Source organism: Cebus imitator, unplaced genomic scaffold (assembly GCF_001604975.1).
Source record: "Cebus imitator isolate Cc_AM_T3 unplaced genomic scaffold, Cebus_imitator-1.0 Scaffold40, whole genome shotgun sequence".
Classification (NCBI taxonomy): domain Eukaryota; kingdom Metazoa; phylum Chordata; class Mammalia; order Primates; family Cebidae; genus Cebus; species Cebus imitator.
This window is the reverse complement of record NW_016107355.1, coordinates 1638085-1650818: the sequence shown is the minus strand read 5'-3', so window position 1 is coordinate 1650818 and position 12734 is coordinate 1638085. Positions and strand designations below refer to the sequence as shown.

Below are 12734 nucleotides of genomic sequence, written 5' to 3'. Positions count from 1 at the left end.
GCTGGCCGGCGCTGGCCGGCACAGCCGCGCTGGCCGAAACAGCTGCGCTGGTGACCGTGGAGCACCTCTGCCCGGGAATTTCCTAGTCTGTGGGCAATAAAAACACGGCGTCCACTCACCCTCTGCGCTTTCACTGGGAGCTGCAATCCTGAGCTGTTCCTAAACGGCCATCTTGGATCCCGGCATCCTCTGTAGAACTTATTAAAACTGTTTGTTGTTCCAACTGCTAGAATTTCCTGTTCCGAAGATTGGGGTTTCTGGCCTAAGGGTTTCCATTTCCAGCAAGTCTCCAGGTAATGCTGGTGCTGGTGCTGCTGGTTTAGGGACCACACTTGAGAATGGCTGACACATACGATTATCTATTTTCCTTAAATATCATTTTTTTAAAAGAGATATTTTATCCCTCTTAAAATCAAGTAGATACTCTTAAAATCAAGCACATACTATTACCTTCTGTAGATGCTGTACCTGCTGTAGAGTCTGAGATATAACTTCTGTATATGCTTGGTGAAAAGATCTGGCGATTCAGTACCTGGTTCACAGTAATTGTGACAGCAAGCCTGGAATGTTTGTATGTTGTCAAGTATATTCAGCATGTTGTATATTGATTTAAAGAATTAGCATTATAGAAAAATTATGGAAGAATAAAACAGAACAACACGTGAATCTCAAAGGTATATATATATATGTTGTCCTAAGAAAATTCTATTTATTGGCCAAGACTTTTGTTTTAGTAATACAGAGTAGAAAGGTATCACTTAATTTTTCTGCTTGGACAATATTCTAAATAGAATGTTTTCTTTTCCCTTTTAAAATTTTATTTTTAAAAAGTCATTATCTCAATAGGCATGGCCATAGAACCAAATGTACAAAAATATGTTAGGTAATAGTACCTAACAAATTTTATGCTATAAAATCATAGGCTTAGGCCACCATAGATGTCAGTTTTTTTGAGTAGCAGCATCAGCGACCACGAATCATACTTTACTGTGAAGTGTGGTCACAAAAGGCATGTTGAAATGCTGTTGATTCCCTGCGCCATTTCAAAAGATGATTGGTGACAACATACTCAGATAGTTGGGACAACTTTAAGCAAGGTCATAGAAAAGGTACCAATAGTACTTAACTTGAACTTGGATACCTGTGGCTTCTTAGAAATGAACAGCAGTCACCAGATGTTTTAGTAACTGTTACTGCATAAGAAGTTATGCTACAATTTATCAGCTTAAAACAAGCACAGTTTCTGGATCATGTAGGAATCCCAGTGCTACTTAACTGGGTGTTTCTGACTCAGTGTCTTTCACAAGCCTGCAGCTAAGCTGTTGTCTGGGACTGCATTCATCTCAGAGCTTGCTACGGAGAAGTTCTGCTTCCAAGCTTCCTTACGTGGCTGTTGGCAGACCTCAGGTTATGGCTGGCTGTTGACTGGAGGCATCAATCTTTACTGCATGAGCCTCTTCATAAGACTACTCAGAACATGACAGCTTGCTTTCTCCAGAGCAAAGGCTCTGAGACAGAGAGCAACAGAGAATGAATAAGTCTTTGTAATCTAATTTTGTAATGACATCTGTCTCTACTGCACTATTGTATTTGTTAGAAGTGTGCCACTAAGTACAACCATACCCATGGAGGACAGGGACATAAATATTAAGAGGCAAGAATAATTGGGGACCATCTTAGATCTTGCCACCTTTTGGTAGTATCTGCCTACCAAAGAAAATTGGTTTCCTAAGTAACAGTGGTAACCAGGCAGACTGGAGTATGTAGTTTTAATATGTTTCCATGGAATCCAGGATTCTTTGTACTGCTTCCTAGGTTTTCTTTTCCAGAAGAAGGACAGATAGAAGGAAGGTGGGGAAGGATATCTATTAGGGAGTGCCCTGTGCCTTTTGATGAGTGGTAGATGCAAAAGTTTAGTGATGTCTTCAGTTTACTTAAAAATTCAGTAGGAGACTGGGCACGGCGGCTCATACCTGTAATGTCAACACTTTGGGAGGCTGAGGCGGGTTGATCACATGAGGTTAGGAGTTCAAGACCAGCCTGGCCAACATGGTGAAATCCCATCTCTACTAAAAATGCAAAAATTAGCTGGGCATGGTGGTCGGCACCTGTAATCCCAGCTGCTTGGGAGGCTGAAGCAATCACTTGAACCCAGGAGGCAGAGGTTGCAGTGAGCCAAGATCATGTCACTGAACTCCAGCCTGGGTGACAGAATGAGACTCTGTCTCAAAAAGAAAAAAAAAATACTGTAGGAGTAGTTAACAATGCTAGAATAAAAGTTCAAACATATTCTTTATCTTCAACATTTGAAAAGCTCTGATTTAGACTATAAAACAGAAACTAGGAATGTTTGAAGACTAGTACATTCTGATCAATGAACAATTTACAAGCAGCAAGTGGCTCTTTTATATGATGTGATTTTGTTTTATGATTTCTCAGCATAGCAACATTTTAGCATAGATAGCAAATGAAAATGACTCCAAGTGGAAAATTAACAAAGGAAACTAAGCAGCATGGGTAAGAATCGCAGAAACAACTGCCTTTGAGAATTAATCTTATTGATACACTTCATTTAATTGATTCTCTTTAAAAATCGTGCTTACACATTGTCTATCTTAAGAATTAATCTCTCTACTTTTCTTCATTCCACCAATACCACTGTAAGTGCAGGTTCCCACTGAGTCCATTTGGAGTTACTGCGGCCTGACTTCTAACTAGATTCTTCCCTCCAGCCTTATTTAAAAGAAACAAATTCCTCTCAGAGCCATTCTCCAACTTTTTATGAAGTGTTCTTTGTTTTTTAAAATCAACTTTGAGGTTTAATTAATATATAATAAAGTGAACACATTTTAAGTGTGGTTTTTGGGTTTTGACAATTGTATACATTGATGTAGCTACCCTGATCCGTATGTAGCACAATTTCATCTTCCTAGAAAATTCCCTGTGCACCTTCCCAGTCAGTCCTCACCCCTCATCTCAGGCAGCCACTAATTTGCTCTTTATTTTGATAGGTGAGATTTATGTTTCTAATACTCACTATAAATGGAATCATACTGTATGTGGTCTTTTGTGCCAGCATCTTTCACATAGCATAATGTTTGTGAGACTTATTCATGTCATTTTATGTATTAGTTGTTCTTTCCTTATGTTGGGAATATTATTCCATCCGCAGGCAATTTATTTATATCCATTCACTGGATATGCAACTTGCTTATCAATTCACTGTCTGTGTTCATTTGGATATAATTTTAGTTTTCGGCTGTTATCAGGGATCTGCAAGCTAAGGCATTAGCCACCTGTTATGAAAAGTTTTTATGGAAAATATCAATGCTGGTTTCTTTTGTGTTTTCTATGGCTACATTCATGCTGCAGTGGCAGAGTTGAGTAATTGTGACAGGTAGATGGACCCCAAAGTCTAAAATGTGACCACTTGACCATTTAAGAAAATACTTGTCAACCTCTGCTATTAGGAATAAAGTTGCCATGAGCACTCACGTACAGGTGTTTGTGTGGACGTATGTTTTCATTTTTCTTTTAGTTTCTAGAACTATGATTGTTGGGTAGATGTTTGAGTTTATAAGAAATTCAGTTTATAAAACTTGCTGGGTCAACATATGTAAGATGTTTGCTTGAGTTTATAGGAAATTGGGTTTATAAGAGTTGCTGGATCATATGTTTATGTATATACGAAATTACCTTTTTCAAAGTGATAGTACCATTTTATATTTTCACTGCCAGCATATGATAGTTCTATTTACTGTGTATCTTCTTGAACATGTTATATTGTCAGAGATTTTGTTTTCCCTCTGTAATTTTAGCCAATCTAGTAGGTATATAATTTTTAATTTTTCATTTCTTGATGACTGATGATGTTGGGCATCTTTTTATGTTCTTTTTGGTCATTTGTGTTTTCTTCTTGGAGAAACTTTCCAAATCTTTTGCCTTTTTGGTACTGGGTTATTAATCTGTTATTAAGTAGTAAAGACTGTTTGTATATTCTAGATACAAGTCCTTTGCTATTTGTGTTATGAATATTTTCTCCTATAACTGGTATGGTGGCTCATCCTTGTAATCCCAGTGCTTTCGAAGGCCGAGGTTAGAAGATTGCTTGAGGCCAGGAGTTTGAGACAAGCCTGGGCAACATGGTGAGACTCTGTCTCTACAAAAATAAAAATTAAAAAAAAATTAGCCAACTATAGTGGAAAATAGTCCTAGCAGGCAAGATGATTGCTTGAGCCCAGGAGTTTGAGGCTGCAGTGGGCAATGATAGCACTACTGCACTCCTGCCTGAGCTACAGAGTAAGCCCTGCCTCTAAAAATAATACAGGTATTGATCGACTTATGACCTATGCAACTTACGACCGTTCGACTTTACGACCACAATCGCTAGCCACAACTGCTCCACTGTAGATTTTTGGAAACACTACAACATTTTGATGTGTATCAAGAATATCGCTACCACCTGGAAGGCTGTGACGACAAAGTGCATGAATAGCATCTGGAAAAATTGTGTTAAGGGCTATGTTAATGATTTTGACGGATTTTGACAGTGAATATGAACTGAAAGGATTCGGGAAAAAGTAGTAAAACTCGCTAAAGACCTTTCTTTGGAGTGTGAAATGGAAGATGTCGAAGAGTTGCTAGACAAAGAATCCGGAGAACTTACAAATGAAGGGCTAATCGAACTGGAAGAAGAAAGAGTGGTGGAAGAAGAAAGAGGAGAAGCAGAGAAAGAAGAGGACGAGCCAGAAAGAAAGTTCACCACTAAGGGATTATCAGACGGTTTATCTTTACTGAATAAACTTCTTATACATTTTGAAGCAATGGACCCAAACATTGAACAATTTGCAAGGATTGAACGGATGGCGCAATGTGTTTCGTCCGTATCGTGAAATTTATGAAGAAGAAAAGAAACATATGATTCAGACAAAGCTCACCATGTTTATGAAAAAACCAACTCAGGTAACCCCAACTGCTGCCTCAGATGACGACATCAACGATCCGCAGCCAAGCACCAGCGGCCAATAAAATGTTTCCTACATGTTTATATATTTTGATATGTTTTGCAATTGGGAAAATGTTTCCTATGATATTTTTTACACCTGTATTTTGTATTTTTGTACGCACCTGTATTTTGTAATTTTGCATGTTTTGCAAATATTAAACCAGTTGTACTGGTAATGCAGTGTTTTACTTAAACCTGACGAATGTAAAAATAAGAAACAAAATGGTGTAGAGATGATACAAATGGCATAAAATGAACAAAGAAAATGATATGTAACAATAATGAAAGAAAATTATGATAAAATATGACTTAAATATTTTTATAACATCATTTCACAGTACTGTACATATAGCCTACTCAACTTACGACCAAATCGTGTTACGACTGGTCTGTCGGAACCAATTGTGGTCGTAAATTGAGCACTGGCTGTAATAACAAAGATTTCATTTTATTTATCCAGTTCTCTAGTTGTGTAAAATGGGAGGGTAAATCTGGTTTGCTTACTTCTTTGTGGATAAAAGTTATTTATACTTCCTGGTTTATACAAAGCCTTCTCCTATGGCTAAGATTTTTCTTTTCCCATAATTGTAGTCCCTATTTTTTTTTTTTTTTTTAAACCTGAATAACTTCTCTGTATGTTCAGGTCTCAGCTTAAAGTTTACTTCCCTGGAAAACCTTCCAAAATCCTAAAACATATAGTAGTTGCTTTTTAAATATGCTTTTGTGGCTCTGTATGCTTCTCTGTGTTTTTATTAACCTTAGATTTTAATGTTTGTTAAGACAGGGACAGTGAATTTTTTTTTTTCATTGCTGTATCCCTTGGGGCTATCAGAAAATGAAGTCTGGCAAAAACTTGGTATCCAGAGGTCTCCTGAATGAATAAGTGTTTAGAATATCAGTAAATAGGAGGCATGTATTACCTATACACTTTCTGAAAATAAATGAAGTTTTTGTTTGTTATAATTCTTTTCAAATTCATGGAAAGTAATCATTCCGTTTTGTTCTTTTTGAAGTTTAAAAGATGATAATAGTGCATTTTGGTCTTGGTGGCAGCACTCAATCTTCCAAAGGTTTGCATTACTCTTGTGCACAAGTATTCTGCATATTACAAAACCCATTGAACGTTCAGAATTCAGTCAGGCTTTTAGTGTTTCAACTGTTTTGTTCGATAGGCTTCCTTTAGACATTGAGGAGCTTATAAAAAGTTTCTGATGAAATTTCGTTCTAGTGATTTAAAAGAGAAGCATGGTATTTAGTGTTTCTGTTAACAAAATTATTTTCAAATTTGTAAAAGAATGATCATTTAATTAGAGTTCTTTAGCCAGTTTTTCTTTTGGTTGTTATTGTTAGAGTTTTAAAACTTGCTTTGGAAATTTTCTAACACATATCTATATATACCTTTCCTTCAAAGACTGAAGAATGAAAAGGCCTTACGTCTCAACCTTACTGGTAAGTGGGCTTACTTGTTTGAAATTCTGGCTAGAGTATAGGGAATTTCTGCCCTATACCTATTTTTTCTTTTTACTCTTTTAGTGAAATATTATTTTTATCAAAGTGAATTTGATCAGACTTGACCTAAACAAAACAAATCAATCATTAAATTTGGAATAGTGTTAATGATTTCTAGCTAAGATTTCCAGAAAGTGTTAGTTTATATTTATCTATCTACCTACCTGTCTACACATATATACGTATCCATCTATTAGTCTATCTGAAGTTTAACTCTACCTCCCTAACCATTAGAATTATGAAGGATTATGGCCTAGGTAGAAACAATAATTCACATTTATTTAATGGTGTAGACATACTATTCAGTTTGTATCTCAGCATCATGTCACTTTTTTTGTTCAGAGTTATCGCTAATAATTTTTTATTGACAAGTCTGAGATTTAAATACTGTTAGGCTCTTTTATTAAAATGAAAGATATTTGAACCCTCATCTATAATGCTTCCTCAGGTAATAGAATAGTATTTTTAAATGGGGTGGCAGTATACTGGACAGGGTGATTTTTTTTTAATATGTAATCTTGAGAACTCTAACCGAAAGTGACCCCAATATTCAGGTTTTCTCATAAGGATGAATTTTGTTGGCTCTTTGTTACTATATCTCAATTACTCTACACAGTATCTGGCAGCTCTTGTATGCTTCATTTATTTGCTAACTTTGGGGCCCTGGACAAGTTATTTAACCTCTCTCATTTACAAACGGCGGTAATAATAGTACTAATTATCATGGGATTATAAAACTGTTTACCTAGTGCCTGCAGCTTATTAAATACTCAGCAAATACCATTCTCATCATTAATGGAGTTTTCATTTTATTATGTTTGACAAGCTATTCTTTGCTTATAAATACTTAGAAACTCATGCCCAATTAAAGGATTATTTTCCTTTTTTGCATCCATATTGGATAAGAAATATACACAGAAGAGCATCCCTCCCACTCCTCTCTCTTTTCTAAATTAAAATCTGACGACAGTTTAATTTGTGACAGACTGTTCTAATTAGCTGTGAGCCCACACAACGCTTTGTGTTTAACATTGACATAAATTTTGGTTCTGTTTTAAGCACGTTAATGTTGAGAATTATAATGAATACTTCCTTGCTTAAACGATGATTTTGTGGTAAAGTGTCTTGGTACTTGTTTTTAGGTGAAAAACTGCAGTGGTTTCATAATCATCTTGATGCCCAAAAAAAGGGATATTCAAAGAAAGATGCTTGTGAACTAATCGAAAGGTAAACACTGGGAATATTATGAGCAAAGGGTCAGAAAAGGGAATTCTCCAGCGGGGTTCTTTAAAACACAGAGCTCTGTTCTGGATTTGTAGAAGAGCAAATGGGCTTGGTTATCAGGAAGACTTTGGATTCATTTCCTGGCTTAGTCACTACAGGAGGCTTGTAACCTATTTGGGTCTCAGAGTGGTAGTTAGACCACTTTCTTGGGATCACGACAGGCTTCCTGGAGAAGTGTCATCTATAACTGGCAGCTGAAAGGTAGGGGTTAGCAGATCAAGGCAAGGTAGTTTGAAGAACCTCTAGCCAGAAAGATATTTAAAATGGCCAGAAGTAAGAATGAAGATAACATATTTAGTGATCTGCCAGACATTTAATATGACTAAAATAAGTTCAAGGAGGGAAGTGTGGCAGGTACAATACATGATAACCAGCTCATGAAAGACCTCAGATGTCATTCTAAAAGTTTGGACCTTATCCGAGGACATTAGGAGCCATAGGAGGCTTTTACAGCAAGCACCTAAAAAGATCATACTTAACATTAGAAAGGATACAGTGAGAATAAAGAAAACAGACTGAGAGGTTCATGACTCTGGCCAACAAACTGTTGAAAGGTTGGTATAACAGTCCAGGCAAGAAATGATGGTAGCCTTTGCATGGCTTATAGCATGAAGAAAAGAGAAGTGAAAGATTCCAAAGATATTAAGAGGATAGAAGTCTCAGTGTTTAGTGAAAACTTAGGTGTAGAATAACAGGGAGAGACAGCAGTCAACGAGGCCATCAGATTCCTTGTCTGGACAACTATTTCCTGAGTTAGGAAACCCAGGAGAGAGAGGGGGTTGGTGGGGGAGTAGGTGAGGACAGGGCGATGACAAGTTCAGTTTTGATGTGCTAATGGTGAAGCCACTAGGGGACCCAGATGGAGATGGTGGTTGAATGTCAGGGTCTGCAGTTTGATAGTAGGCTGCGATTTGGTCACTGAAGTTCAGGAAATGGTCGAGTTATCCAGGGAATGGGTAGAAGAGGTTTGAGGACCTGAGGACTCCAGAGGAGCATAATCATTTAAAGGGCACACGAAAGCTGGATACTAAGTTTTCCATTAAGTAATAAATGCCAAATCCGTAGACTTTGTATATAACACAAATCATATTCTTATTTTTCAGGTACTTAAACCGATTCAGCAGTGAGCTGGAGCAGATTGAGTTACATAACAGTATCAAGGACAGGCAGGGGAGGCGGCACTGTTCCCGGGAGACTGTCATCAAGCAGACGATGGAGCGAGAGCGACAGCAGTATGAAGGATATGGCCTTGGTGTGCTCACTGATTTTTTATTTTCCTTTTATATTACAGAGCAGTGTCAATTTGTGACTGATTTCAAAGGTTTTATTTTATATATTGTTTATTTCATTTGGTTTTCTTCCTTTGATATCCTTTTCTTTGTAAGGATTTAGAATAATTTTTGATTCTTTTTTTTTCCTCTACAACAAAACTGTCGATTTTGTGAGAGTGACATCATATCTTTTCACTGTGATAGTAATACTGATTACTCTCATAGTCATCTTGTCAACCTTCGTTTGTCCCTAGAACTCCAGATTTGCAGTATCACACTTGGGTTTCTCAAACTCTCTATTTGCATGTCTTTTGGGCATCTCAGACTTGACATGTCATAAAACAAAGGTCAGCTTTTCTCCTAAACCTTGCTCCTCCCGTAGGTTTCTTTCTCCAGTCAGTGGCATCACCACTTGCCCAGTTGCTCAGATCAGAAACTAGAGTCACTTTCACAGTCTACATGCAACCTGTCAGCAGAGTGTTTAGAATCTGGTGACTTTGACAACTACTACTACCACTTCCCACCTCCCTGGTTCAAGCCACTGTCGTCTCCCCACTATCGTGGTAATAGCCTCCCAGTTGCTCTCTGTGCCTCCACTCTTTCCCACTAAAGTCTGTTTAACATGTAGCAGCCAGATTAGTTGGTAGTATTTATCAGAGCACATCCAAAGTAAACCATTTGCTGGTGATACAGCTAGGACTAAAATTCAGATCTGCTATGCTGCAGTGCTTTTCCCAGAAACAGGATGGCTCTGGTGAACAGACTCTGATGAGTTTACAGGTGTCAGTTTTCTTGTGGGGAGATTGTCACCAAATTCCATTTTGATAACATTTTGAGAAGACTAGATATGACCATCCCCTCTCCTCTCCTCATGTGGTGTAAATATTTCTAATTCATTAAGATTCATTTAAAAAAATTTTTTGTGCTTATTTATACCTCTTAACACCTAGCATCTCATACTGTTATTTATTCTCTGAAACTGTTGTAAAAAGTCAACATGGTCTGGGCACGGTGGCTCCTGCATGTAATCCCAGCACTTTGGGAGGCCAAGGCAGGCAGATTACTTGAGGTTGGGAGTTCGGGGCCAGCCTGACCAACATAGAGAAACTTTGTTTCTACTAAAAATGCAAAATTAGCTGAGCATGGTATAATCCCAGTTACTTGGGAGGCTAAGGGAGGAGAATTACTTGAATGCAGGAGGCAGAGGTTGCAGTGAGCCGAGATCGCGCCATTGCACTCCAGCCTGGGCAAACTCCATCTCAAAAAAAAAAAAAAGTCAGTATCTAGTTGTAACAAACATGCTTATTTTATCTTCTTTATTGCTGGATACTAAATGTCATTTAACATTGTATTGAATTGATGAGATTTTTTGTAACAATCTTCAAATTTTTTTGTTCATGCCTCTTGTATTTCACCAATATAAGTGTGATCATGCATGTTGGTTTATGATGAACTTTTGAAACAAGCTAAGAAACTACTATATACCTGTTTTTAATTAAAAATAGGTTTAAGTTTTATTGAACTTCTTTAAGCAGATTTTTTTTAATTTGAAAAAGTCTTTTTTCACATTTAGAAAAATAAGACTTTTTAAAAACAATAATTTTTGCATTCCTGTGATAAATTCTACCCTGTGAAGGTAGATTATTACATGTTTGAAAACATTATACTTTTCACCAAGAAAAAATATATAACCTGGCATGTTATTTTAGCGGATTGATAGTTATACTTTGCCAGGTACCTTTTATTGTTAAAAAGGAAAGGGTTTATTTTGTTAATAGCTTTGTTTTATTTAATGGAGTCTATGCTGGAATTGATCATTTAATAGCATTTTTCTTAAGTCAAACTTTTCATGTTAATTGTAGCAATACTTTGAAATTTTGTTTTCTTTTGGATATTTTTGCTAAAAATTATTTATTGTATAAAAATAACAAAAGAGGGAACTGTAAAATTGTGTCATTTAGAAAACTTTGCCTAATGGAGATAAATTATTGTCTTTTCCAGAGATTCCGGACATTCTAAATGCAAGTAATCTGAAAACATTTAGGTGAGTCTGTCTTGTATTGTTGCCTTGACGCTGTATGTAAAGTACGTGACAAGTGAACTTTCTTCCCCTTTGAGTCTAGACGGTGGAACTAAAAGAAAATCAGGGGTTTCTTTTAACCTTTTCTTTTTTATCAGACCAAGTAAGAATTTTCTGAAGTTGTGCTTATAAATACTTGATATGCATTGACAGGATAGTGACCTGGTGTGCTTGTTTTTCAAAATGGTTTAAGATACATTATTATTACAGTACCTCAAAGTATGTGATCTCACTGTTCCTCCCTTAGTTCTTATTTTTTTAAAAAAAGAAATAAGAGCAACAGACGTGATGGCTCAGTCACATCCCTAGGCTGTTCTGTAGCAGCCTCTTTCGCAGAGGAGATGGTTCTAGGAATGATTCCAGGGAACAGGTTAAGTCATCAAGACTCGCTTTGTCCAGCGGTCTCTAGTTGTACTCTTTTGTAAACTGGGAAACTACTGAGTAGGATTTCAATTTTTTAGGTTTTTTTTTCTCTTTTTTCAACTTTTATTTTAAATTCAGAGGTATATGTGCAGGTTTGTTACGAAGGTATATTGTGTAATGTTAAGGATTGGTGTAAGAATGGATCCATTACTCAGGTAGTGAGCATAGCACACAAGAGGTGGTTTTTCTTACCTCTTACCCCTCTTCCTCCCCTGTCTTGTATTTCCCAGTGTCTGTTGTTCCCATTTTTATGACTTTATGTACCTAATGTTTAGCTCCTACTTCTAAGTGAGACATGTAGTATTTGCTTTTGTGTTTGTGTGTTACTTACTTAGTTCACTTAGGATAATATATAAAACTCCTAGAAGAAAACCTAGGGAATACCCTTGTTGATACTAGGCTTTGCAAAGAATTTATGGCTAAGCCTTCAAGCAATTGCAATAAAAACAAAGTTGGACAAATGGGACCTAATTTCTGCACAGCAGGAGAAACTGTCAAGGCAGTAATCAGACAACCTATAGAATGGGAGAAAATATTCTCAAACTGTTTGCATTCAACAAAGGCCTAATATCCAGAATCTATAAGAAACAAATGAATCAGCAAGCAGTGTTTTAGTTTTTAAACACAGGTTCTGTTTTATTAAGCACTTTGGTCTTAACTAGACCATGTTGATGGCTCTTATATTTAATGTTAATTGAAATTAGATAAATTTAAATCCAGTCATCTTTTGTACTTTTGAATTCATTGAAACTAAATTAGCTTTAATAGAATTCATCTATCATGTGTAAGATGCAGTTCACTTTTGAGCTTATGTATAGCATGTATTTATCATTTAAATTTATGGAGCTTAAGTTCCTTTTTATACCTTTTTATTTTGCCTGCAATCAAATATATAAATATGCCCTTTATTTCTAAAACAATATATCTTCTACTCCCTCCAAACAAAGCCAGAAACAAGAAAAGAGATGAGTATAGCCTTCTGGTTAGAGTTCAGTTCCCAAAACAATATCCATATTATTTCTAAAGTAATTAATTATCACAGAAAATACTGAGGTTGAATAACTGAATATTTTCCATTATAAGAATAACAGTTGTTTGATTTCTGAAACTTAACTGGGATGTACTTCTGTGTGTGAAAAGGAAAACCTCTTCTGACTTTATT

At 36.4% G+C, this 12734-nt stretch overlaps 1 protein-coding gene across 2 annotated transcripts in view; it reads left to right on the top strand.

The window, feature by feature from the left end:
- TMA16 (translation machinery associated 16 homolog) overlaps positions 1-12734 on the top strand; it is a 40131-nt gene that overhangs the window by 26135 nt on the left and 1262 nt on the right. For both annotated transcript variants that reach the window (XM_037737584.1, XM_017525978.2), the window contains exons 3-6: positions 6417-6454; positions 7657-7741; positions 8902-9050; positions 11071-11113. In XM_037737584.1, coding sequence (XP_037593512.1) covers positions 6417-6454; positions 7657-7741; positions 8902-9050; positions 11071-11113 — 315 coding nt within the window. The remainder of the gene's footprint in view (positions 1-6416; positions 6455-7656; positions 7742-8901; positions 9051-11070; positions 11114-12734) is intronic.